Genomic DNA, 26,474 nt, shown 5'->3' with positions numbered 1-26,474 from the left:
CTATAAAGGAAATAAGAGGTTACGCTGCTTGAAAGGAGTGCACTTTTTGTTCAGACTGAATGAGGTTGAATCTGGTGACAGGGGAATTTCCTGATGCCTGATGCCAGTGCCTTTAACACTCAGAGAGCCCCGAGCCGCCAACCTCACCTTTGAAGTAAGCAAGCAAGCAGGTTCTCTCAGGTGGGACGTTTCACTGCTGGGCAGAGCAGGTCGACTTCAGCTGAACTTATGACATTGAGCTCCTCTCATAACTGTTTAAGCAACTGAACAACCTAGCTCACTTATGATGGATGGTTTTGTTTGTTTTTTTACCTCATAGAGTGCTTTATGACGAGTCCCTTTGAGAGATGCTCTTCAAGCGCAATCTCAGAGTGAAGCTTCTCAAACAAAAATCTTCAAACGAGCCAATAGGCTGACCAGATTTCCTCCAAGTGCGTGGCTAGATTTTTCTTTTAAACTTTATCCCACTGCCTAAAGGCATATCAAATATGAATAGGAGACGGCTCGATTGATTTGAGTGGGCGAATAATCAGAGCATTGCAGTCTGAGGCCTGCATTTTGGACCATAAGTGCACACGGTGGATAAACATGCACTCATCTGTGCACGCAGCCACACAGCATGCAGAGGTATGGCTGGATTAATTTTTTCTGACAGACATAGTTGTGCAATTAGAAAGTTCAAGGTCTGGGTTTGTGTGGTCTTGGATGATCTATTATTAATCTGAGATTATACATGAATAATAAAAGATGGGAGAGAGACTTGGGTGTTTGATTTTTTTTTCTTTTTTCGATTTTTAATGTCTGAAAAAACAGACATTAAAAATGTAATCAAATTATTAGCTAGTATTATGGGATATTTGGGGTATTATGGGATAGATGACCCCCCCCCCCCCCCTTATACAAAAATTATTTTTGTATAAAAATAATCTACTGAAAGGAGGTCAAGTATATAGATATTATTGCACAATCAATACATGAAAAAACTTCAAAGTAAAGCCAAGTTGTATGGGACATGCTACACCCGAACTCCCATAACTTCATAATGAAAGCTCTGATTTACCCAAACTGAGTGCGGTGGTTGACAGGCAGTTTCTCTACATGTCTGAATAAACAAAATGTGAACCGCTGGGTACACTGAGGAAATATAGCTGTACTTCCTCTAAACCATCAATGTGTCTAATAGACTCCATTCCTACAAGCTTGCACAAAAAGGTCTTACCATTTAATAATGCGGCAATCTTAAATATGATCAATTTAAGATTAATATTAATGTACGTCCAACAGGCCTTTAAGGTGAAGTTACCATAAACCATTACTCAAAAACTGACCATCAACTGACTCAACTGTTTTAGATAATTACCGGCCAATCTCCAACCGTCCTTTTATTTCTAAAATTCTTGAAAAAGTAGACAGCTAATGGATTGTCTGCAGAGGAATGATTTATTTGAAGAGTTTTAGTCAGGTTTCAGAATTCATCACAGTACAGAAACAGCTTTAGTGAAGGTTACAAATGATCTTTTCATGACCTCTGACAGTGGACTCCTTTCTGTTCTTGTAGTGCTAGACCGCAGTGCAGCGTTTGGTACTGTTTACCACAATATCTTACTACAGAGATTAGAACACACTGTAGGTATTAAAGGTACTGCGCTGCTGCAGTTTGAATTATATCTAGTTTCTAATTTGTTAAAATAACTGGAGAGGCCTCTTCACACACTAAGGCTAATTATGGAGTTCCACAGAGTTCCGTGCTAGGACCTATTCTGTTCACATTATACATGCTTCCTTTAGTCAGTATCATTCGAAGGCATGGCATACATTTTCACTGCTATGTAGATGCCGGATGACACACACTAAAGGACTAAAGTCCTGGATGAACTCTAATTTCCTGCTTCTAATTTCAGATAATCTGAGGTTATTGCACTCGGCCCCCAAAACCTTAGAAACATGGTGTCTAACAAGATACTGTGGATGGCATTACCTTGGCCAGGATATGTCCTTCAATGGTCATTTTATACAAATATGTAGGACTGCTTTCCTACATTTACATATTATTGCTAAAATCAGAAGCATTCTGTCTCAGAGTGATGCAGAAAAACTAGTTCTTAATTGTAGGCCGTAGACTATGTTGTTCTAAAATGCTTCAGTTGATCCAGAATGCTGCCGCAAGACTACTGACAGGGACTAGAAAAGAAGCACATATTTCTCCTATATAAGCTTCTTTTCTTCTAATTTTCATTGTCTCCTTGTTAAATCCAGAATCAAGTCCTTAAAATTCTTCTCCTCACATCCAAAGTCTTGAATAATCAGGCCCCATATTATCTTAAAGACTTCATAGTATCACATGATTAGAGCACTTCACTCTCAGTCTGCAGGCTTACTTGTGTTTCCTAGAGTTTCTTAAAGTAGAATAGAGGGCGAAGCTTTCAGGCCCCTCATCTGTGGAACGATCAACCAGTTTGGATATGGGAGACAGACACCCTCTCTACCTTTAAGATTAGAATTAAAGCTTTCCTCGGAAGTTTCTTCCTGTTAAAAGAGAGTTTTTCCTTCCCGCTGTTTCTTGTTCATAGTGCTTGCTCACAGGGGGTCGTCTGATTGTTGCGGTTTGCTCTGTATTATTGTAGGATCTTCGCATTACGTTATAACGACCTTTGAATTGACTGGTGTTGTGAGTTTGTCCTATATTAGCAAAATGTAACTGACCTGAACTGAAAGAAATGCAAAAATGGGAATATGTTATGAATGCATTGTATTGCATTGCATCGATCAAATGATGAAGTGCTGTCTAAAAGAGTTAAAAATGAGCATAAAATTTATTCAAACTGCTTAAAAAGTCTAGAAATGTCAAGAAAAGTTTACATTACTAATTGAAAGCATGGATAAATGATTGCGGTATGAACAGCTGTCAAATGCGGGAGTAACTACAAACAGGGAACAAATGGTTGACATAGTAAGTCAATAACTATAGAAAAATGTCTGAGAGAGTTCACTAGCCATAATTGACCAATGGTAAGCAGAAAGTGGTCCAGATCATGCTTACGATGGGTTAAAATTAGCATATTTGAGGGGCTACATTGCTGTTGATGGATTCTTAAGTACTGAAAAGCCTTTGGAGTTGATCAGATGAAAAGGTTTGGGAACCACTGCTCGATATAACCACTCTTTTAATTTTGTACCATATAAAGGCAGAAAACTCTTGCAATAAAGCTTAAGAAAAGATATAGGAGACATTGCCCCAGGTCAGCAAGCTGGAACCACTTTTAAAACCAGATCTCCATGAAATGATTTACAACTGTGATATGTCACCTGAGGGACTGAAGAAAAGAAACGATTAAAGCATTATATGAAGCACCTCACAGATTAAGAAATATAAAGCTCACACCCACGCAGCTGACAATATCTGGAAAACATCTGCCGAACGGTGTTTTACTTTTTATGAGGGAGAAGACAGACAGAGAGAGAGAGAACAAACGTGATTATTTCCCTGAGGGTGAGCAGACCTGTTGTGTATATTGTCATAATAATGCGGTATTTGCTTTCATACGCTGTTCAGCAGATTTCACACAGGTTTGACGAGTTCGAAGGTGAGATAAGCTGACAGAGACGCAGGATTTCTGACAGCAAGCTTTGGTGAAAAAGCAGTGATTAAGATGTTCGCACACGGAAAAATTCACGGGAGATTAAAAGATATCACATTAAACCGTTTTCTTCCGTTTACACTTTTAATTTGGGAAAGTTTCAACATCAGAGAGACTTTCCTGCTTACCTGTGGTTGACACGCCAAGTAAGCTGGGGCAGATGAAGAGAGGCAGGGCTCATATAGAACACAGCTCTTTTGTTGCATAGGCTTATTCATTATTCACCTGATCTGAAAAACAGACTGCAAACCAACTGCACAGCTGTCATCAAGCAACAAGGCGTAGACACAAATTATTCATGACTCCGCAAAGAAAAGGCAGCAGAATGAGAGGAAAATAATAACAAGAGACATCAGTGAGGCAGCTGACAGGCCGAACATGTGCAGGGAGAGCAGGCCTCTTCGGGCTAACAAGCTTCCTCCTCGTGGAAGGCCAGCCGTGGCTGAGGCACACTTCCAGACTTTTGCAGTGTGTTAGTGAACAAGGAGACACGCTTACTTACAGCTTCTGAGAATGGAAATGGACTGAGACTGTGTATAACGCTCATTTAGTCTTACTGACCAGTCAAAGCGCTCTACGCTACAAGACGCAATCACTCTCAAAGCCACATTTGTATGGTGGTTTGGTTTTACATTTAGACCCACAACTAATCTAATCAATCTAACATGCACACCTTTGAACTGTGGGAGGAAATCACAGCCCTCAGAAAGAAGCCAGCAGATAAAGGGAAGACATGCAAAATTTGGTGTAGTGAAGTCTATAGGTCGAAGAAGACGGCTACATCAGACACAGGACTCATATTGTGCAACATTTGAATGTAATTATATCCAATTTTATAAAGTACACAAGCTTTGATCCACCCTTCATTCCTTTATACTTGTCTAGGAACATCTAAAATAGGTGCAGTGATGTGCTGAAGCATGCGCAAACGTCCCCAAATCTCCAGCACCCAAAGAACCGCCACATCTTTGAGAAGAGACCTGACCATGACAGAACCTACCGCAATCTTTTTTAAGACTTTCATTTCCAGAAATAAGAAAAAATACAGACAAAACTGGTAGAAGAGGTTAGAAGAAGTGTCCGTGTGACTCAAGATCGTGGCTCAAGAGTTGGGAGTTCGCCTTGTAATCGGAAGGTTGCCGGTTCGAGCCCTGGCTCCGACAGTCTCGGTCGTTGTGTCCTTGGGCGAGACACTTCACCCGTTGCCTACTGGTGGTGGTCAGAGGGCCCGGTGGCGCCAGTGTCCGGCAGCCTCGCCTCTGTCAGTGCGCCCCAGGGTGGCTGTGGCTACAATGTAGCTTGCCATCACCAGTGTGTGGATGACTGGTTGTGTAAAGCGCTTTGGGGTCCTTAGGGACTATATAAGCTATACAAATACAGGCCATTTACCATTTATGGTGAGTATGCTCTTTTCGTTCAGTCTAGTTCACTGGAATTGATAGATAGGAGAGGAGAGGAAAGGAAAAAAAAAACAACCAAAGAAAACTGATTAATTAATAAATATTGTGAATATTAAAAATGTAATTGAAAAAAATTGGAAAATGCATGGAATTCCTGGGAATGTACCTCAAGTCAGCGGTGTCGGTGTGACTGAGAGTCAGAAACTACAACCAGAGAGTAGCTTTACAGGGCGAGATCAGCAGTGTTGTTATTTTATGGTTAATAAGCATGGATTATCTTGTTTTTCTTTTGCTATGGTAAATAGTGGTAAAGAGAAGCTTTCGCATCTCTCCTGACCTCCTCTGTACATACTGATAACGATTTGAGCCAAACATATCACGTTTTGATTTATCGCTCCATAAGACCTGCTGCCACTGATTTTCAGTCCAGTTCAGTCCAGTGTAATCTGGCATATCTCGGGATTTTCTCCCTGTTTCTTTACCTTCTTGACAGTCACATTTTCACTGGTGGCAAATATAAAGAAATAAGGGGTAGCTCAAAACTTGCACAGTACTGTATAATACTCCAAAACAATCTGGTCAAATGACTGAAACATGCATGCATGTCTTCATTTTGTTTTGTCTTTATTACTGCGATTAATCTTTGGCCTTACCTTCACTACATGCTGTTCAAAACTAGAAATAGATGATTGGATCACCTCTTCCAGCTTCTTTACACTAGCTCTTTGTTCATTTTAGAAATATTTCAGAAATTGAATCATTTAAGTTTCAAGACACTTTATCCAGCTGTTTATAAATTGAGTTTATGACGTGCATTTCTAACACCAGTGTTAAATTAATAAAAATAGGCAACCAGCATTTTTATTTTATGCAGGTGTGTGTGTTTACGTGCATGCATGCGTGTGGATGGGGGGGTGGAGGGCGTGGACGGTGTTGTTGTTTTCAGTTTCCAGGCCTGTTTATAAAGGCACGTCCCTAGGTGATTGTGTGTTTACGCGATGCCTGAGCCACGACCACATAAACACACAAAAAAACCCTACACACTCCTCGCATCAGGAAATGGTGGAGGCCAAATGAAAGCCGACGTTTTTCTCCCGCCGCCTTGAAAGCTTTCCATTAGCTGGGCACTGTTGAGGGTCTGGGGCCCTGAACAGCGTGAGGCCGTGATGGTGAGGAAGGGGGGGCTGGTCAGGAAGGGATGGGTGTGTGTGCATGGGTGGAGGGTTGGGGACCCGCTGGTTTGATAAAAGGGCAGGAGGGTTGGGAAAGCTGTTCGCTCATTTAAAGACATGTTTATCCGGCTCATTTAGCATTGCATATCACTAGACTACTTGGATGTGAGCTGTCACTCAGAAACAAAAAAGCTGCTCTGCTGCAGCTCGGTCACAAGCCCCCTCCTCTCTGGGCAGATTTACACAACTGATCTCATATTCCGCACCGGTACTAAAACGAAGCTGTGTTCAGTCCTTGTACTGTATCTGCTGCTACACCACACGTTTACCTCATTGGCCTGGTTTTGTCTTTCATCTGAAGTCATGTCTAATAACGTATGAATCCTGAAGGTGACGTTAAAAGGATCCACTTTGGTTAAAAGGTTCTGATAACAAAAGATCCTCTTGTCTTTGGGGGAAAAGAAAACACATGAAAAAGAAATCTTCTGAACACAAGTGACAAGAAACAGAGCCGTGCAGCCTTTTAATGTGCACACGATATTCGTGTTCAGTTGTAAAAGGTTTTTTTGTGGCTGAGAATTTGAGATGGAGGGTGGAAGGTAAAGCTGTGAGGAACTTGCAACAAATCCTTGCATGTTACACAGTATAAGATGTGCGTTAAATTGTGCGAAAAAAATGTTCTTAAGACTAGAGAATGAACCTCAGTATCTTATTTTAGTGCTGATTGAAATATGTTCATATGACAGATTATTAAAAAATCTGTCAATTATCAATGTTGGACCACAAAACTGTAATTTTAATTGGTTAAAAAATTAAAAGTAGAGTAAGTAGAGTCTTTCACACCATGTCAATCTGTGAAGCTCTGATTAAACCACAGTGTTGTTAATGCTGAATACAAGACTGTTCAGCAGTTACTATACAACAGTACAATATGTTGCATTGTGACTGAAAGATCAGCTCACAGTCATGCCAAAATCATCTTTTTTTCTGCATCAGTCTAACCTGATTGCTAACCTGCAAGCTAGCTTCCTCTTCCCCTGTGATGCTTTTAGGTCTCCCTTTATCCACTGATTATCATTTCGAAAATCTTGATGGATTTCTTTAGTATAACATCAACAGACAATAGTCTCTTACCCCAGTGTCAAATTTGTCACTGATTTCCCATGATGCACAGTCAGAAGATACTCTCAGATATATATTTCAACTGTTTACAACACAGGCTTGCTCGTTTTAAGCTACTATTTATAGAAAGGTACCATATGAACCGCATTATGAGTCCCATAACATTTTGGATACCACCTACATATTGCTAAAGCATAAATCAAATGCTCTCTCTCAGTTATTATAATATACAGGTTTGTGTAAATATTTAACCCTTTAATCAAACACAACTACATCAGCACTGGTGCAGCTAGTTTTTAGAAGTAAATGAATTAGTTGAATGTAGAACAACTGGGTGTAGCCAGTGACTGATGACACATTAATGTTAATAATCTTGTAAAAATGCCTCATATTCTGGGACATATGCTGTCTTAGACGACGTTATTGATGTGGGGGGAAAAAGGCATGCATAAGACCTAAGTAGTTTTAGTGGTGGCTCATTATTACGGACAGACGACTAAGCTGGAGCATCTCTGAAAAAGCAAAGATTATCTGGATCTTACAGTCAGCAATGAACGGAAAAACTGGTGACTGGTTGGAGTACGATGTCCAATGTCACCTTTGATGGCCCTGTAGCGTTTACACCTTGCTGTTTTGGTAACACCGCAAAACACAGCATAGTAGGCTGAGGTTGTTAAATGTCAAAGCATTTTCTAGTCTCTGACTATCCCAGTATGCCAGATCTTAAGCATTTTTGGGAAGAAGAATGAAAAAAATGGCCGTGCCCTGATGTGTAAAGGTGACAGAGATGCATCCAACAAGTAATGATTCGACACTAAATGCTTTGAGTTGCTATCTGGAACAAAAACAATGCACAGTAGGACTATTAGGTAAATATAAATGCAAACATGTAATCTATTAGTAATAACTGAGATTTTTTCCTGTTGTGTTTATACTGATGCAGAGCAATAAAACCAGAGCTTGACTAAGCAAATACTGTTAGAATGACTGTGTTGTATGCAAAAATAAACAAATCACAGATTACTAGTGTGCAAGCCAAATGCTAACAAGGTGTTAAAATCTGTTATAATACATAAAAGTTTAGCATCTCTGTCAAAGTAACACAGAAACGATTAGCTTATATCATCTACGCAAGCAGAGGACGATTTGTGAGTGAGAACGGCAACACAAGATGTTACTTTGTGATACAGTCGTCCCTTAAACCAGGGCTGATTGTAGCTATGAATCTTTCTAAAAAATTCATAAGATCCATTTCACAAATGACCAAGCCAAGCATGTGCCTGTATCTAAACAGCGAAATGAGAACGAGGCGAGGAAGATCTATAAGAGGAGCCCGCAGCCAGAGGAAGGAGAACAAAATGACAAAGATTTATTCTCAGCCATGATCAAATATTTATGCTGAGGCATTCAAGTAAAGTTACTTTTTGTGTTCTGATTTAATGAATGATTTGAGCAGTGGCAGTGCTGGGAGGCACAGATGTTGGGTTTGCTGAAGCCTGCACTAATGCCCATTCAGGGGTCTGTGTGGTCATGTGTCAGACTGCAGCAGGATCAAAGCGGGGGTAACGCCACTGTGACGATCACAGCTTAGAGGAGGAAACGGTAAGTACTTCCACAACCCCTGAGATCTCCACTGGGCCATTGCTAGGGAACACGAAGTGAGAAAGAGAGGTCACTGTAACTATATTAACACAAGCTGCTGCTGCCAAATCCTGCACAAGAACATGTTTTTGCAGTCCTCCATTGCAAGTTCTATTTATCTGTTAGAAATGATTGGCTCACTTGCCTTTAAAACACATTAACCCAGTACCTTATTATTAATCAGATGCCATTATGTTGCCTATCACTCCATTAGAGCCAAGTCACTTTACAATAGGCCTGGTTATGGTGGGATTGATCCAAAATGACAAAGCCACAGTCAAAGGAAATGGATCCCGGCGGTGCAGTGACTCTCCCATTCTCCCTCTGGCATCCTCTGAAACATTAATGACCCCAAGCTGAATCTGATCTGGCCTTTTTTACTCACTGTTTTATTCTTACTCTGATCTATCTACCCACTAATGTTAGCCACTCTCACGTATATAAAAAAGGAGTATTGATTAGTTGTGGTAACATTTACTTTCATTTTTAGGCTAAGCTAATGTAATCTAACGAAATTAAATGGCAGAAAGTAAAAGCTTCAGCAAATCAATAAATTGGGAAACTAAGAACTTAAAGTAGTATAACAGCAGCATCTAAAAGACTTCATCAAGTAACAAGAGTAAATATTCTAAATGAAGTTGTAAAGTCTGTAAATTCAAAGAAGGGTTCAAATCAGATGACCTGAAAGGGAGCTGTGAGCGGGCAGGAAGTGCCAGGAGACATCTGCGGCAGGTGAAACAGAAATTCTAACACTTGAGCGAACACTTAAATGGATAAAGGGAGTTTGGAGGAAAAAAAAAGGCTAAAAGCTTCCATCACTTTCAACAAGACGTTGGAACCCAAAAAACAGTGTGTCAGCATCTTTAAACATCGGAGAGAAGAGGAGATGACAAAATCATTTTGACAGCCAGTTCACATGTAACATCTCCGATTCATCCACCTTGGGGAGTTGCTGGGCAGTTTTACCCAGCTGCCGGGGGAAACCAAGCCCCGTGTGTTAAAGCAGAGCGGGCAGGGCCGAGCTTGTGCGCCGCACCGCGCGCCGCTTATCGATCAGAGTCAGACAGGGTGTCAGTCTCCACAGCCCAGAGATACAGCCGGCAAGCAGCATTTATCTGCGTGTATGAAGGTGTCCGCTCTGTGTGTATTGATTGGGAACAACTCGACACTGGGAATTGTCATCAAAATGCCGATTGACAAAAGGTTGAGCAGGCGGTGATGAAGTCTGCATGCGTGGTCCACTAGATATGGATTTGTTGCACTTCCCGAGCGTCGATCCATACCAGTCAGGCACTGCAGGTCAGGAAACACTGAGGTGTCCAGCCTGGGCCTTTGTCTCACCCTGGGAGCTTTCAACTCATAGCACACTGGTAGACAGAGCTGCTTTCTGGCATGTTGAATGATGTGCAAAAGACAGGACGACATTATAGCAACAGTCTTTGCCAAAGCGCAAACAGATGTTCACTAAACACACTCGGACCGCGCCTGCACAGCCCCTCCCTGCAATTGTTTGCCACAGAGGCAAAGCTTTTACAAAAAGGGGCCAAGGTCAGTTTTTCCCTAGTGAGACCACCACCTCCATTAGCTCTCAGTTCACTGGGGTATCCGTTTCTCCCTAAAGATATTCAACTTCCAGACATCCACAGCACCATTCATGGAAGAAAAAACAAGAACAAAAGTGCCAGCGTGTATCTCTGTACTGACCAAAACAATATCAAGATTTCATTTAATTAACCATACCAACACAAACATATCAAGTTCTTCATAGGTTTGAGACATCAGTCACAAAAATAAAATGAGCTTCAACAGATCTTTAGTAGTGCTTAAAGCATGTAGCTACTAATTTTAACAACGACCTGATCGGGTATCACAAGTACCGTTGATTCCAAAGATGATCCGATGCCACAGAGTTCAATTATTTTATTCATCTAAAAAACACATGAGTAGTCTTACACTGACTGATCCTTCATTTGTATCCACAAACATGCACAACACAGTTTTGTTTTAATTTATTCAATCCCACAGTTAAGTCCAGCTGCCAAAAATCCAAATATGTATTAATCAGTGGTTGAATATAGTCTCTGAGTAATGTACAATGTCCCTATGTTTGAGTTACATTCACTAAAAACTAAGTGCACGGCTACAGTGCTAAAAACACGGAGAAACTCATTTTCCCTGCCTCAAATATTTTGTGCACACACTGAGTGCAAAATACACTTAATCCCATGTTATATGTTCTCAGTACATTTTCTGATTGTTTTGTCAGATGAAGGCACTTTGTGTATTTGTGACATATGGAACAAGTGGCACATCTGCAGTTGTTTTCCTTTGGACTATCTTCTGAACAGCACCCCAACTTTTCTGGAATCGCGTTATCAGACACAGACCTCATGCTGTTTTGTATGCATTTTCCACTGCTCTAGAAAATCCACAAAGTGTAGACAGTCTTACTGAAAATGATTTCCACCAAAGAAACAGTCGTGACAAGCAGATTATCCTGAGGAACCATAGCATGTTTTATTAAAATAAATAAAATAAATAAATCACACATACTGTTATTTTTTACTCCCTGATAATGCATTAACAGGGCACGTCTGTACCCTTAAGCTGGCAGAAATGTGTTGTGCAAGTTTAAAAGCTGCGTCACTTGTGGTAACTGGCATATCAATCAAAATCTACCCATCAGAAAAGGAAGAGCACAGACATGGACGCAGAGATATTTAGACATGCTATAAATATCTCTGTAGAGTCCAGCTGACTCACATGTGAATATATGTAGGATGTGCACACATTGCAATGTTCCCTGGTCGACATAAGATAAAAATTTAAAGATTTTAAATGAGATTTCGTTTTAATTTTTCATGCAAAAAACTACTAAACAATATTTTTCTTAAAGCCAGGACAAAAAAGTGTACAAATGAAAGCATTTACAATTCAATACAAAGAACAAATACAGTCCCCCGAGATCTCACTAAACTGTTAACTACAGACAAGCTGCTCAGGAGAATGCAGCGTAGTGCTGTACAGTGCAGTTTTAAGGCATTTGTATTTCCTTCAATTAACACTTTGCATGAAAACTGCATTACAGTTTAAAGACAAATATTGTATTTATTACTCTACTATACTGCTCAGTTACTTGGTATTAAATAATTATTCTGCAAATAAAAGCTTGCCATTAAGAACAAGGAACCAGCGTCATGCCTAACAGTGTTGGTCATAGTATATATATAATACATAAATATACATGCCTGAGAGATTCATTTTTATTTATACAGCGCCAAATCACAACAACAGTAAGGCAGACCCTATTTTTTCTTCTGAAATGTTTCCATAACTGCTCAGCATACCAGCAGTTTTCTACCTATAGATTTTTCTTTTAGAAAAGGGCAGGAATTCATAAGCATTTGCTTTCTCCTGTCAAAAAGGAAATTAAACATTTAGATTTTTTGTTTTTTCCCCATGTGATTATGATCCTTACATGGATTTGTGTTTATTTGTTCTTTAACACTTGTTACTTATACGTCTGAAATAAAAACTTGATTGATTTTTTTTTTCATCAACACCTTGCATGCATCAAAGGAATTTGGGTAAATGAATAAATCGTTTTGGGATTTCACAAATTAAGAGACATTTAAAAACACTTCCAATAGTAATGCAGCAATCACAAAAGCAAATCTGGACGGTATAAAGGAAATATCTCAAAATCAAATTCATCTTCATGCCTCAGAAAGCAGCAGTGTAGCTGATGCAGGACCCGGGGGAGAGGCCCTAAACATGGCAGTTTTTCCTGACAAGCACTGCAGGGCCTGGGGAGGTTTCAGGCAGACAGGAGAGCTTGAAGCAGTCTGCAGAGGCCTCCGGGGGGAAGCCGACTGGATAAATAGTTCACTTAGACTCTCTTGCTCTCTAAGAGGTCACCAAGGAAATATGGAAGGAAAATGGAGAGGCTTTATCCCACTCTCACAGGACTGCTGAATGTTTGCATATTAGACTGCTCTATGAATACTGCACACATCTGCTCCGCAACTGAAAGGATACGATATCTTACTCATTCGTTCAATCTAAGAAAGGTCTTAAAAGTGCCCCTTGAATATAACTTTAAACCAAATCCTGAATGAATCTGTTGGAGGTGGATACTGGTTGCTGGAGCAACACAGATCTATTAAATATAAATGGATATTTGATATCAGTGACCTGAGATATGGCTCTGAACACTGCAAACTGCTCTCCACATGCCTACAGACTGCCAGACAGCATCTCCACCACTCCAATGATTGCTCAGAATGCGCACTCATGAAAACGGATACTTCTTTGACTCCCAAATGAATTCACTTGTTAATCAAAGACATGATACCGGTGTAAAACATCCTGCATCATGAAGACTAAGTGTCACATTTCACAGCGATACAAGTAGCAGTATTAATGGCTATACTATATATATTAAGGGTACAAATAAGGATATTTGTATTTGTTTCTTTAAAATATTTTTTTATTAGTTATTGATATTTGCCAAATGGCCTCTCTGCTGGATCCAAAGTAATGTCATGAAATGTCTTGTTTGACATTATAAAAGAATATATGCAATTTTGCTGGTGAGATTTTCGCTTTGAATTTAAAGAAAACTGAAACTAAAATAAAGTGATATTTTTTAAGCCTTTTTGTGTTAAATTTGATGATTATGGCTACTCAAGATCTCACATAGTTGGAATATTCCATATGACTGATCAAAAAATGACTTAATAAACAGAAACATCATATTTCTGAAAATGCACTCAGTATTTTACCAGGGCTCATTTACTGTAAGTTACTGCATCAGTGCAGCATGGCATCAGCTTGTGGGACTGCTGAGGTGTTACTGAACCTCAGGTTGCTTTCATAGCGGCCTTCAGCTCCTCTGTATTTTTTGAGCTGGGTGTTTCTCATCCTCCTCTTGACATTACCCCAAAGTTTAACCAGTAATAACACAGTCAGCAAACAACTTGATTATAGTTTTGGTTCTGTGAGCAGGTACTAATTCTTTATGGACAATAAAATCAGCATATCTATAAAGCTTCTCAGCATGGACTGCTCTAAAAAATCCCAGAGAAGATTTGATAAAATACAGAGGACCAACTATCACCAAGATCAGCAGATGACATGGCAACCAAAATCCTCACTAACTTCACACTGGACTTCAAACACCGCAGACTTCAGGACCTTGACTTCCAAATAAAGTGCAAAATTTTACTTTGCTCTGAAATTTGAGCTCTTTTTCTCTCTAGACCAGCTAAGACACCTCTCAAAATAAGACCGTGGCAGCTCCTTCCCTAAAGACATCTGTGTTTGACGGCTCTTGATGCTCTGACACCAGCCTCAGTACCCTGACTGTGAACCTCGAATTGACATTTGTTGACGATGCTCAGGAATCCCTGTTGCTTTGATAGTGATGCATGTTTATTAGCATATTTACCTTCCAGCCAAATGTTAAAAATGTTAAGCCAAATGTTTTTTCTTTGATTATTGCTTATTCAGACATTCAGAAGACATGTCAAGTCTCTTACCTGTGTTGCTATATTGTTAAATTTGAACTTTAGCATGGGTCTAAAATTAAAAGATCTTTTTCACCTATGTGTGACTCTAACAATGAGGTGCTGAATCCACAGACTGATTCTGCCATCAGAGTTAAGCCCTCAAGACAAACAGTGCCCTCCTGAGTTGGAAAGTGATCACTGCTCTGACTCTGTCCTCCGATTTCTTGCGCTTTAAAACGAGCATCTGTTAATCAGAGACACGATGTTTTTGACTGTGGAGGATCAACTGTTCAAACAAAACTGAAGAAATTTTAAACTAGGAATTACATACCAGTTAAAATAACTTATTCTGTGACATAATGGTTCTTTAGACTCAAATACTGTTAAGCTTATTTTAAATCTTAACTCTGTGTTTGTTTATCCTAAGCCTAGACCTTGTGTACTTTAATATTTTGTGTATCCAGGAGCGCTGCCAAAACAAAACCTCATCAGCCTGCAATTAATGACAGCGAAATCAGGGACAAACACGGACTGAGCAGCAGTCTGTGTACTGTATTTGCTTTGTGGCTTTTGTCTAAGGCTTTCATCACAGCGCAATACACAGAGCAAACCTGGGCGGCAGATGTCGGCTAAATCCGACCGTTCAAACACGCTTCTACACCTATTCATCTAAAATCAGGACATGAGCTTCTCCTCTGCTGAAGCAGGAGCAGGAAGTCAGTGATTGTGCTTGTATTATATTATACACGCACGTAAATGCTGAGGGGGGAGAGGCGATCAAAGCCTTTGAGGCCTTTGTGTTTGCACAGAAGAGCAATATGTTGTCATCAAGCAATCATGGAAAGGCATTTGTAATCCCTGTGCATCTGTGTACAGCAGGCACTTCCTTTTAATTACATTGAGAGAAGTCTGCTGCAGCCAGCGTGTGTCACAGGATTTATTTTTTCTATAGATACTGCCACATCACAATGGGTCCTACACTGTTGTTCTCTCCTTAAATCTATTTGAAAAGAAGTATAGCTGATGTTTTAGTACACTACAAATCATATGTATATGATCTCATTCCAATATAATTTACACTATAAACAATACCTGTAATGCATATAAAATGAACTTTAACCCCTGCCATGTTACCAAGGTCTGGAAAAACAAACAACTTGTCACCCTCAGATGAGAGGAAATGGGTTAGGAGGTTAGGTTACTGAGGAACAACTCAGGAAACACCAAGGCTCAAGCCTGCCATGAACTAAAAACTGCTCACACTGTCCACAGTGAAGCAGGTCTTACATTGCCATGGACTAAGAGGGGGCTGACCAAGAAAAAAGCCCCTGCTCCAAAACCGACTCCTTCAGGCTCAACTGAATTTTGCTGCTCCCCACATGGACAAACCATACGCCCTTTGAAGAAAGGTTTTCAGGTCAGGAGTAAAGCCGAGGCTTTCAAACCTGAAAACACTGCACCAAAGGTCAAGCATAAGTGGTGGTAGCATCACGGTCTGATGCTGTTATTCTGCTGGTGTTACTGGTACACTGCACAAAGTGGATGGAAAAATGAACCAGGAGGACTATACCTAAATTCTTCAATGTTACCTCAAATCAGCAGCTAGACAGCTGAAACTTGTCAGTTCCAACAGGACAATGATCCCAAACAGACATTAAAACTTGTTTTGGGATAAATCAAGCTAACATTAAGTTTCTGGAACAGCTTTCCCAAAGCCTCGACTTCAACCCTACTGAAACTTTTGGAACAAGGGGAATTTAACTAAATATTAGTGGAGGTGTATGTATGTATTTGGTACATTGTGTATACTTTTAACCCTGAGGATAAGAAAAAATCCCAAATAAATGTAAACGTACGTGTACTAAACTAGGTGTACTTCACAAGGTGAAGAAAAAAAACCCCAAACTACAATGAAGGTTACTAAATTTGTGCTAATACACAAATTATATTTCCCTCTATGCAAATGACCTAATTTTAAGGTAGCAGAACTTTAAAATATAATCTACTAAAAATGTATTTTCACAAACTACACTGTTAGCATGCATATTCATTTCTATTTTAGTTGCAGACTATGCTAAAGTGGCATATCCCCACCTACACTGCAGGAAATTAGGTAAATATCTCAGTGGCAGGGCAGGTGTAAATAGATCATGAGCACAAGTTTTGACACCGAAGTTTCAGTTTTGTCATATTTAAATTCCTATTTTGGACTCTTTCTAAACAGTGACAACCTCTGTACAGTTTTTATGTGACTGGATCCTTCCAGACATGTCTGCACTTTCTGTGACCACACTGAACTGCTCTGGTTTAATCCTATTACATGTCAAGCACAAAAGAACCTAAGAGGTTTATGTTTCGCTTCCTTACAGAGTGAATCTCTCCCTCTTTCTCTGTCTCTCTTTCAAAGACACCGGGAGAGCTATATATTTGATCATTTTGATTCTGTGCTGTCGCAGCATCTGTCAAAATAAAGGCCAACTGATAATAAGATTGTCTGTGAGGGCTGAAGAGAAACTGATGATGAATGAAGATCAGGTGAAAGAGATAATCCAAAGATGGGTAAGTCAACAATATTTCGCCATGGCAACACATTTTAGCTGAGGGTATCGTACTCAGGATCTCCTCTCCTGATGTTGCAATGAAGTATGACCTTCAAGTGTGGGTAAAAAATAACATAACGGCTGACAGATTAGCTGCTAGCATTAGAGTATAGAAGAACTGGTGCGTTGGGTGACGCTACCTTCATTATATCTCGTTTGATCCTCCTCACTCAGTAACATTACAAGACGAAGTCCATGTTAAATAAATATATTTGTTTCTTAGGGTTTACGCAGGATATCCTGACATCTACTCACACTATACTAGCACTATCTACTGCTTCTGAGAGGAAACTCATGACTAAGCACAATGGTGTTTATCAGCAATAGTAAAAGAAAACATTATGACGTGATATACTGTGTCCTGTATTTAGAGAAATACTCAAGAAGACGATCTGAAGCCTGAGGACTACCATCAGTTCAAGACTTTGGGATCTGCCAGTCTCAGTGAGGGTGAAAGTCAACAGCTCTTAAAATTCATACAAGATGAGAAAAACCAGGTATTCCTCGTCGTTGCCAACACAGCAGATCAGGGCAGCTGTTTCCTCCGTAGCAGTTACACCTCACAGATATGAAGTGACAGCAGATTGGCAGCGTTAATCTGCCATACAGCTCTAAAAGCACGGCCACGCTGCAGAATCGTACCTACTGAAGCGAGCAGCCTCTTGCCTGCTACACAACTATGCTAAACATTAACATGCAGCTACCACTCTGTGCCTCCTAGCCTCTTGACCTGGAGGTGTGCTGGGAAAACAAGCAGATATTCAGTCAGATTTCTCGCTCCACTGATAACCCTCTTCAATACAGCGCTTCTCTAAGTGCCCTTGGTTGTCCCATCTCTCCACGCTCAGTGCAGTTATTTGTAGCCTACATTTAAAGCATGTGTCATCTCCCGCTCCTTCCTCTTTCTGAGGCTAAAACAATCTCAAGGGCTGCAAATGATTGATTATAAAATGAGAAATCCCTGGATTTTGACTTTCAAAACCATTGCAGAGGACATGCTTGAAAAAGAAGCCGGCGGAAAAAAACAAATAGGGATTGCAGCTCTGCAACAAATGATTTTGATAAGAATCTTTTTCCACAGATCATCTATATAGTCTAATCTCTTTTTAAAAATATTTTCAGAAGGTGAAACCTGCACCTTCTTCCACTCCTTTTTCGTGTGTGTGTGTGATCTGGTAGATCACACTTTAACCAGCAGTTGTGAAGATGAAACTGCACTTCTTTTGCATGCATCAGTTTATGCAGCGATGCATGCAAATGGAAAGGAAGGGACTATCAAATTCATATGCCAACACGGTCGCTTTTAAGGTTCCCGATGACGTGTACTGATTGCCTATTGTTGCACTTGCAGGTTATTGTGAAATCTATGGGCTGTGTTATATTGGCACCTCTTCTAAACGAAGTTGTAAAAAAAGCTAAAGGTCTGGATCAATACCAAGCTGCCATCACACATATGACCAGGGTAGGTGCAAGCAGTTCTTCTACATAGTGAAACATGCTCCCCGTGCATCAGCTGAAACGTTGCATCTGTTCGTTAAGACTTGCAGGCCAAACAAACTCCTGGATTGCATGCTTGAAATAATTGAAGGCATTGATCCAGGTGCCATTTCCGAGACAATCCTAGCCCTTCTTCCGCATCTTCAATCAGGTAACACAACTAATCATGCAACAGTACTACCAACCCAAAAATCATCAACCTGCAGACACAAATTGCAGCAACATCTTTTTTTTTTAAATATTCATTTGATTATTTAGGCATAACAGTGAAATCGAATGCAAATCAACACAACAGTCTTGACCATAAATTCTACCTCTACCATAGAAATAAACACAGTTTTTAGAAATAGCTGCAGGTTCAGCCTGATTCACCATCATCCACTACAACGGCAATGTTAAACTACAATTAACAACTTTTTCTGACAACATTTTTACATTTGCAATAGTAAAAATGAATTTATGGTAGAATTGCTTTTATCGCGTTAAACTGCACAGCCATGACCAATAATCAAATGATCCCCGTTAGGCCTGTTAGCATTATCAATCGAACAGCTGGGTGGACGCGCTCAGGTCAGTGGAGTCACTAGTTTATTAGGTGAGTGGGGAGAGTTGTTATTGCTGTTGTCTAAGCTGACATAAATGCAGTGGATAAAATAAGAAAATTTTAACACGATCCAAAAACACCTCAAACTAATCGGCCAAAATAACAATACGTTTGAATCGACAGTTTCAGCACTTTTGACAAACACTGAACACCTTTACCGTCATAGCACCTTTTTTTTTTTTTGCAGGGTTCTTGTATTAGACAACATGTAGATCATGTACATCACATGTAGCCTGGTTTACTGAGTGCAGTTACTGCTTCTCCATGCATTGGTGGGTTATGGTGAACAAGTAAATGCTGCTTCTTTTTTTTTTTTAAAGGGCTCCCCCTGCTGTACGCTTACTGTAAACTAACAAACTGTGTTTTTAAACAGTACTTCTCCGGTTGGATGAGGGGAAGGCAGCCTGTGTGGGCTCGACTCTGTCGGCCCTGCAGAAGCAGCTGTCCCGGCTGCCTGTGCCTTACACGGAGCAGCAGGAGGAGGCTGATGAGTACGGCCTGTGCCGCTGCAGCGCTGCCTTGACTGTGTTCACAGAACCTTTTGTGGAGGAGGTGAAGAGGACAGACGGAAATTGTGCTGCTACAGCTGAAGATGAGGAGCTAAAGATTGAGCTTCTGAAGTTGTATGTTTCTCTCTGCAACTCTGTTTATTTGTAGTTATTATTATTAATGAGATTAAATACAAACGGCAAAGCAAAATGACTTAGAATTGAATAACTGATTACATTCTCTGTTTAGCTGCATGAGGAGTTTGAGAGAGCCTTTGCTTGAGGCTGAACTGAAGCACGACAGAAGATCACCATTGTGGCTCTTTGCAGTAGAGATAATGGTACGGGCAAAGTCTTCACTTCTATTTTTTTTAATTTATAACACAACATGTTTTAGTTATTTAGTCCCAAGTCACATGTGTGCATTGCAGGTCACACTTTCTGCAATCAAAGAGCCGCTTCCGGGGCTCTTATTCTTCAGCTCACTGAGGAAAAACATCCTGATGGACAATAATCAGTTCAAGGAGGCGAGAGCATGTCTGGCTTATCTGCTGTTTGTTCAGCTCATTACCATTGACAACTTTCCAGCAGTGTTCAGGTGACGTGAGCAGCCACATTTTTACTTACTTAAATTTACTTTCACTAAAAACTATTAATGTTGAACTTTTCCTGCCTTTCTAGCCATGTGTTTATTCTCCAGTGCAACATGGAATACATCAGTCAGCTGCTCAGCAGGTATGCTGTTAACACAACATTAAGTGAACATGTTTTCTGTTTTAGAACAAACCTACAATCAGAGTCATATCTGTGTTTCTCTGACAGCAAAAAGGAATCACATTTGCTCAAAGGATTGGTAAGAGCCCATCAGTATGAAAAACATCTGAAAGCAGAAGAGTGAGTTCATTTTAATTGCCCATAATTATCTATTATTAGGCGCTGTTCACAAAAAGCTTGGAGCGTGTGCAGGACAACAGCCTCCCAGTGAGTCTGCTGGATCTGAAGAGCTTCTACAGTGTGACACAAGTAAGACAAGCAGCCGTGCCAAACTCATTTCTATTTCTCAGGCTGCATACACACACAGGCCGGAGCAGCAGAATTACAGAAAAGCCTGAGAAGTCTTAAGTCTGTTTGCATATTCATTGAGATCACTGTCAGTGCATGCATGTCACTCTGTGACCTTCACCTCAAGGTCAAGGTCACTGAGATTCAAAACCTGTCCCGAGATTTTTCGTGGTTGCTTCTATGGTATGAATTTAAAAATCCCAAGTTGGCTCATTCTTGAGCTGTTATTTACAAGATTTTTAGAAACTTGACCTTTCCTTGAGTTTAAGGTCACTGAAAATCAAACTCATCGAATACTTTTAGTAGAAGCAATTTCCAAGCAAGCAAATTTCAAAATCCTCATTCTCGAGGCCAAGCTGCTTTAGGTAAAGAACTGACAGTGAACTGTCAATCTGCAGCCTACCTCAGTTTCATAGGGTTTTATGTTTCGTTGTTTAGCTGTCACACATAAACCATTTGTTGTTCGCACTCACTGCTCTCAGTGCTTTTATCCTCAGCAGGCAGCTGCTTTCAGTGAAAGCCGCTTAAGAAATCAAAACAAGCTAGTCAAGTAACTTAAGCAACCCAATTGGCAAAAACAGAGGGAGCTCCAAATGAAGCTGAAGAATGCTTGCTTGCACTCTAAACTGCAGGATGGATCCGTGTCTTTAACGTGATACAGCTCTCTGCTCCCCTCTAGTGGCCTAAAAATGTTATTCAAAACTACAAAATAAGCATCAGTGAGTAAGCTGTTTTTTGTTTTTTTTGAACGTGATGAGACTTTGAGACTCAGCCTGTGAAGTGGCTGTAAACTATAATATTATAGTTGTAACATTTACTGCGATTCACAGCTGTAGCTGACTTAAATTGTGCTTAAATTCTCAGAACCTGCGGCGAGTTCTTACCGACTGCCCAATACAGCACTTGGTGAGTGCTTCATTAGTGGTCAATATGGGGAAAATGTTTGACTTTTGCTACACTATAAAAGGCATACATCTGTTCGCTCTTCCGTCTGCTCATTGCTCCACCAGAGAGAATCGGGCCTGCAGGTTTTCCAGGTATTCATCAATAAATTAGATGCAGAAGCAAAGCACAAATTCTTCAGGTGAGAAAAACAGTTTCAATTGCAGTTGCAATTTTTTTCCAGGTGTGAAATTAACGCCCATTATACAGCTATATATAGACTACTTTAACACTTTATTAAAAACAAATGGCCCACAGCATATTCTTAACTTGTCCCTCTATTAATTTACTGCTGCTTCTCTCCATCTAGTGTTTCCAGTTGCACTCCAGCTGACAAATGTTTACAGTATTCTCTTAGTCTTCTAACACTTTAACATAACGCTTGCTGACCAGCTAAAATCTTTGTTTTTGTTTTTTGTTGTTGTAGGTGCATGTTAAAAACCAGCAATCACGCAGGTATAGAAAGTTATATAATCAAGAACATCAGGAATCAATTTGAACTTTCTATGAAGGTGAGAAAAACATGAGAGTCACGCCATAGCCTGCATTTTTTATCTCATTATTTTTTTCTCTACACGTTAAATGTACTACAACTCTTTTACAGTGGGGTAACGCCAATGAGTGGTTCTTGGGAACGGAGTTTATTTCACTGATGACACTGGTGCTGTGCTTGCCACAAGGTGCTCAGACAGATTTGCTCAGAAGTATGGACAAGTGAGTAACGAGAAAAGTTTGAAGTAGACACAAGCCTGCTCATTTATCCATACGATGTATTAAGGAGCATTATTACAGCAGACTGGAGGAGGTGGAACCTGGTTACCTGAAGCACAAAGTCAGTGGAGTGAGACGTAATTATAATTCTTGATTATGGCAAAATCGTAAACATGGATACTTTGGCATGTGCTGAGAGCATAATAGTAGCTTTATTATACTTTAAAAAGAAAAAAACTTTTTTTAATGAAGCAAATTCCAGTTAACTGTCATTATAATTATAACCTAGACTTTGGAACACCTGGAAATTGAAATAATTCCTAAAAAATTAATCTAAAAAAATCTGGTTTTAAAGCCAAATTATCACTGAAATTAAAATTGTCGTCACTGCACAGCCCTAGGCCAGAGTTATTATAATAACTAATTAATATAAAAGGAATATAGGCTCAAAGGCATCCTTAGAATATTTTGACCTTTGAAAGAAATACAGAAAACCGTATCTGCTACCAAAATAAATGGAGTTAATGGAACTAAATTAAAGCAATTTTCAACTTCAGATCTAATCAAGTTAAAAACTATCCTGCAGAGATTCAAAGACAAAAGTCTGTCAGTGTGTGAACTGGGAAGCTTCATCCAGATTGAGCCATTAAGTAACACTCTTTGTTTATCCAGGGTAATGGAGAGCCTAAATCTGCTACGCTATGTTCTTATCAGAGACGAAGAGCTGAGAACCAATGTAAGTAAGTCTAATACATAGCTTTCAGTTAATGCCTGGTTAGGGCAGGACGCTGATCATCTTTTCTGCCTTCCTTTAGAAAGATGTGTGGGAAGAGTTGTGCAGGATCAAAGAGGAATACCTAAAAATGCTGCGTGTATGTATCAGCATATCAAGAGCGTATTATTCCTCTGAACTGAAAGCACTGAGGGAGGACCAAAAGCTAAAAGCAAAAGGTAGGAATTAGCTACTAATCTGTGTGACAAAATTCCAGTGAAATAAGCTTTACACAAATAGTTTCAGAGTCTATTTTTATACTGTCAACACTTCCTATTGCCCACACCCAGAAGCCAGAGATGCTGCTCGACCCACTAAATTAGTCAAAAGCATCACAGTAAGGAAGGAGAAAGTGTCCAACATGTCCCCGGAGGTCCAGCATCAGGTCAGGAAAACTCTTCTAATTTAATAATTTTCATTTATGTTTTGGACTCTACGACTAGCAAGCTGACTTTTGTCATGTTTCTCAGGTGCTGCAGAGTGCTTTGGTGACATTTGACCTCATGGAGAGTCTTATAGTCCGAATCGAAGAGATCACAGAGGAAAAACGGAACAAACTAAACTGAGGCTCTGAATTCAGACCCTTCAATATTTTTCTAAATATATCTTTATTTGGTTTGCTTTGTTTGACTGAATAAAGTGTGTGCTTATATACAAGAATGTATACAAGATGATACTATATACTGAAATGTCTGCCTTTCTATTTTCAGCACATTGGGCTCGTGCTGGTTAGCACTAAATAAAACATGTCGAATCACCTGCCTGGTTTTGCAGCATGTCCTTTAACATTTCCCACACAGGACTGCTTTCAATGATGTGAGCCCGAGCCAGAGAAATCCGGTCCCGGATGCTGTCTACATGGGGTTTACTGGTGGCCTGCAGGAAGGTGTGGCTTAATTTAATTCAAGGTTTCACAAAGACACATCAGTTTATCTGTATACCAAATAGCTGTGCCTCCATTGTTACCTTGGCAATTGTTAACATCCCTTTAACAATTTCATCAGTGTTTTGCACAGGCAGGATCCTGAGATTGCTGCCAAAGAATCTGCAAGAGATAAAGACGTCCTTAGTACGATATAGTTATTCTGTTTTCAATATAGAACCTTTAAAAACATCCATCCATCCATCCATTCGCTTCCGCTTATCCTTTTCAGGGTCGCGGGGGGCGCTGGAGCCTATCCCAGCTGTCATAGGGCGAGAGGCGGGGTACACCCTGGACAGGTCGCCAGTCTGTCGCAGGGCCAACACACAGGGACAGACAACCATTCGCACTCACATTCATTCGCACATTCACACCTAGTGACAATTTGGATTATCCAATTAACCTATCCCCACAAGCTGCATGTCTTTGGACGGTGGGAGGAAGCCGGAGTACCCGGAGGGAACCCACGCAAACACGGGGAGAACATGCAAACTCCACACAGAAAGACCCTGGCCTGATGTTGGAATTGAACTCAGGACCTTCTTGCTGTGCGGCAACAGTGCTAACCACCGTGCCACCGTGCTGCCCCCTTTAAAAACAAAATCCACAAATTCTTTGACAGACAAGAAAAAAAGCAAAGTTAGGGGAGATAAAATACAAAAAAGATACCAATAGTAATAATGACAATTAAAAAAACAGTTACTCTGAAAATTTTTACAGAGTCATAAATATCTATGGTTGATTTTTCAGAGGCTATTTATTCTTCTGTAGCCTGCTTATTGGTTTGAATATGTAGATAGCCAACCGTATAATCAACATAGAAGTTACTGTAGGTGGACAAATTTCAGGCTGGCAATCAATAGACAAACTAAATAATAAAGAACCCGGGGCTGACCCATGAGGTACTCCGACATCATCATTATTATTATATCCTCAAGCTGCTGTCACAAAGCCTTGTAACCAGAGCGTTAAAATCAGTTAAGTAAAGCAAAAATGACACAACATGACTATTAATCTACCGGTTTTGAATCACAGTCAGCGTTTCCAGCTCCTTTTTTCCTTTAAATGGTGAATGAAGGAGTAAAAAGCAGTTGCGGTGGACTTGCAAAAATTTCTTGATCTTCCCAAAGACTCCCAATTCTTCAGAGGGCTCTGGGAGGTCTTGTGGGTCAACCATCAGGAATGCAGTACCTGCAATGAATAAAAAAATTAATTAATTAATTTTAAAAAAACACACACACACACATATATATATATATATCTGTAAATATGGGCTTTAATTCTGCCACAATCAGGGATCAGGCCAAACAAGTTACACTCACACCCTCTCCTCTGGTGGTAAATTAATGTATATGTAGGAGTACTTTTGCTTAATCACTTGAAACATATTTTGATGCTAAAACATTCCCACTAGGCTACTTAAATAGGATTATGACTTAAGTAAAGAGTCAAAATCAGGGGTGTTAAACATAAGGCCCAGGGGCTTTTGGACAGCTTTAGAAAATGTGAAAGAGTGCAAAGATTTAGAACTTTTAACAGCATTTTCATAAGTTTTAGAGCTTTCCCAGTTGATATAAACCCCGAACCCCCACTGCCATCACACTAAACCAAAGTATGAGGTCATTTACTGTGAACAATGACAACTTTACATTACATGATTAAACTCCACTGAGTGTCTTATAGAAAACAGAATGATGTCTTATAGTGGTTTATAAAAAACACGGCAGGTGTACTGGGGGACTCGGGTTTACCCGATAGAGGAAAAATGAAGGCTCCGGGATGAACACTGTCTGAAAACCTGATGCGGTGCTGCTGAGCGTTTAGCATCCTAATGATTTCGTGGCTCTGTGGAAACAAAATGAAGATAAGTTAACTGCTAGCATCGTTAGCTGGTACAGTTCTTTATTCAAAGTCAGAGGTGGGCAAATAACTAATATTTCACGTATTTTGTCGGTGCTAGTGCCTTGGCTTCATGGCTAAAGCTCTTTATGTTAACTTATTTTTTTGTAACTGCCACCAGAAACCGACCAAGCAAAAACATTACTATTCAGGTAAAACTTTCTAACATTACCTGAAGCGATGTGCTGACAATAATCGTTGTTTTCCACTGAGGAGTCCCTTCTCCGCACGTCGCCATTGCCTGCTAGTTATTAACAAGTGAACGACACGGTTCCGATGACGACACTCTCAACCCGGTTACCGTTTTTGGTCCAAAGCTGTTCCTGCAGCGGATTCAGCCGTCTGTTATGTCGTGCCACCAGGACGCCACCAGAGGGCGCTGCGGTAAAACGTAACGTCCTGTTCATCGACAAAAGCGTTTATTTTTGTTTAATTTCCTTTTCTCCTTTAAATGGGGCATGAAATAAAAAAGTTCCTGTAATTATCTGCCATTC

At 40.1% G+C, this 26,474-nt stretch overlaps 2 protein-coding genes across 3 annotated transcripts in view; one reads left to right on the top strand and one right to left on the bottom strand.

Moving 5' to 3' along the window:
- The window catches only part of c23h1orf146 (chromosome 23 C1orf146 homolog), a 36,113-nt gene extending 9,785 nt beyond the window's left edge, over window positions 1-26,328 (bottom strand). The window contains exons 1-5 of one of the 2 annotated variants that reach the window (XR_004843613.2): window positions 26,153-26,328; window positions 25,833-25,926; window positions 25,101-25,272; window positions 24,126-24,204; window positions 23,922-24,035 (exon numbers count right to left, since the gene is read on the bottom strand). Coding sequence is in view for 1 of the 2 variants with exons in the window: in XM_087835762.1 (XP_087691888.1) it covers window positions 23,895-24,035; window positions 24,126-24,204; window positions 25,101-25,272; window positions 25,833-25,926; window positions 26,153-26,218 (552 nt within the window). In the remaining variant the exon portion in view is untranslated. Of the gene's footprint in view, window positions 1-23,761; window positions 24,036-24,125; window positions 24,205-25,100; window positions 25,273-25,832; window positions 25,927-26,152 lie in introns of those variants that run through there. The other variant, XM_087835762.1, reaches the window with a different exon arrangement.
- LOC102790944 (glomulin-like) lies at window positions 17,004-23,918 on the top strand. The gene is made up of 18 exons (XM_087835729.1): window positions 17,004-17,042; window positions 17,455-17,580; window positions 18,435-18,545; window positions 18,623-18,731; window positions 19,558-19,807; window positions 19,923-20,013; window positions 20,104-20,270; window positions 20,354-20,407; window positions 20,495-20,525; window positions 20,606-20,695; window positions 21,599-21,640; window positions 21,745-21,818; window positions 22,104-22,188; window positions 22,281-22,390; window positions 23,060-23,123; window positions 23,203-23,338; window positions 23,450-23,544; window positions 23,630-23,918. Exons 1-18 carry the CDS (start codon window positions 17,004-17,006, stop codon window positions 23,723-23,725), a joined length of 1,770 nt encoding a protein of 589 aa, XP_087691855.1. The 3' UTR covers window positions 23,726-23,918.
- Window positions 26,329-26,474: the final 146 nt, after the last annotated feature.

This window comes from Neolamprologus brichardi, chromosome 23 (assembly GCF_056152115.1).
Source record: "Neolamprologus brichardi isolate AB-2024 chromosome 23, ASM5615211v1, whole genome shotgun sequence".
NCBI lineage: Eukaryota > Metazoa > Chordata > Actinopteri > Cichliformes > Cichlidae > Neolamprologus > Neolamprologus brichardi.
This window is presented reverse-complemented; position numbering and strand designations above follow the sequence as displayed.

What these genes read in the sequence shown, in the direction of transcription:
- LOC102790944 (XM_087835729.1), top strand. Translation starts at nt 17,004, where the DNA reads ATGAATGAAGATCAGGTGAAAGAGATAATCCAAAGATGG. An exon ending in CACATTTGCTCAAAGGATTG is followed by an intron (nt 20,526 to 20,605) that starts GTAAGAGCCCAT and finishes ATCTATTATTAG; the next exon opens with GCGCTGTTCACAAAAAGCTT. An exon ending in CCCCGGAGGTCCAGCATCAG is followed by an intron (nt 23,545 to 23,629) that starts GTCAGGAAAACT and finishes CATGTTTCTCAG; the next exon opens with GTGCTGCAGAGTGCTTTGGT.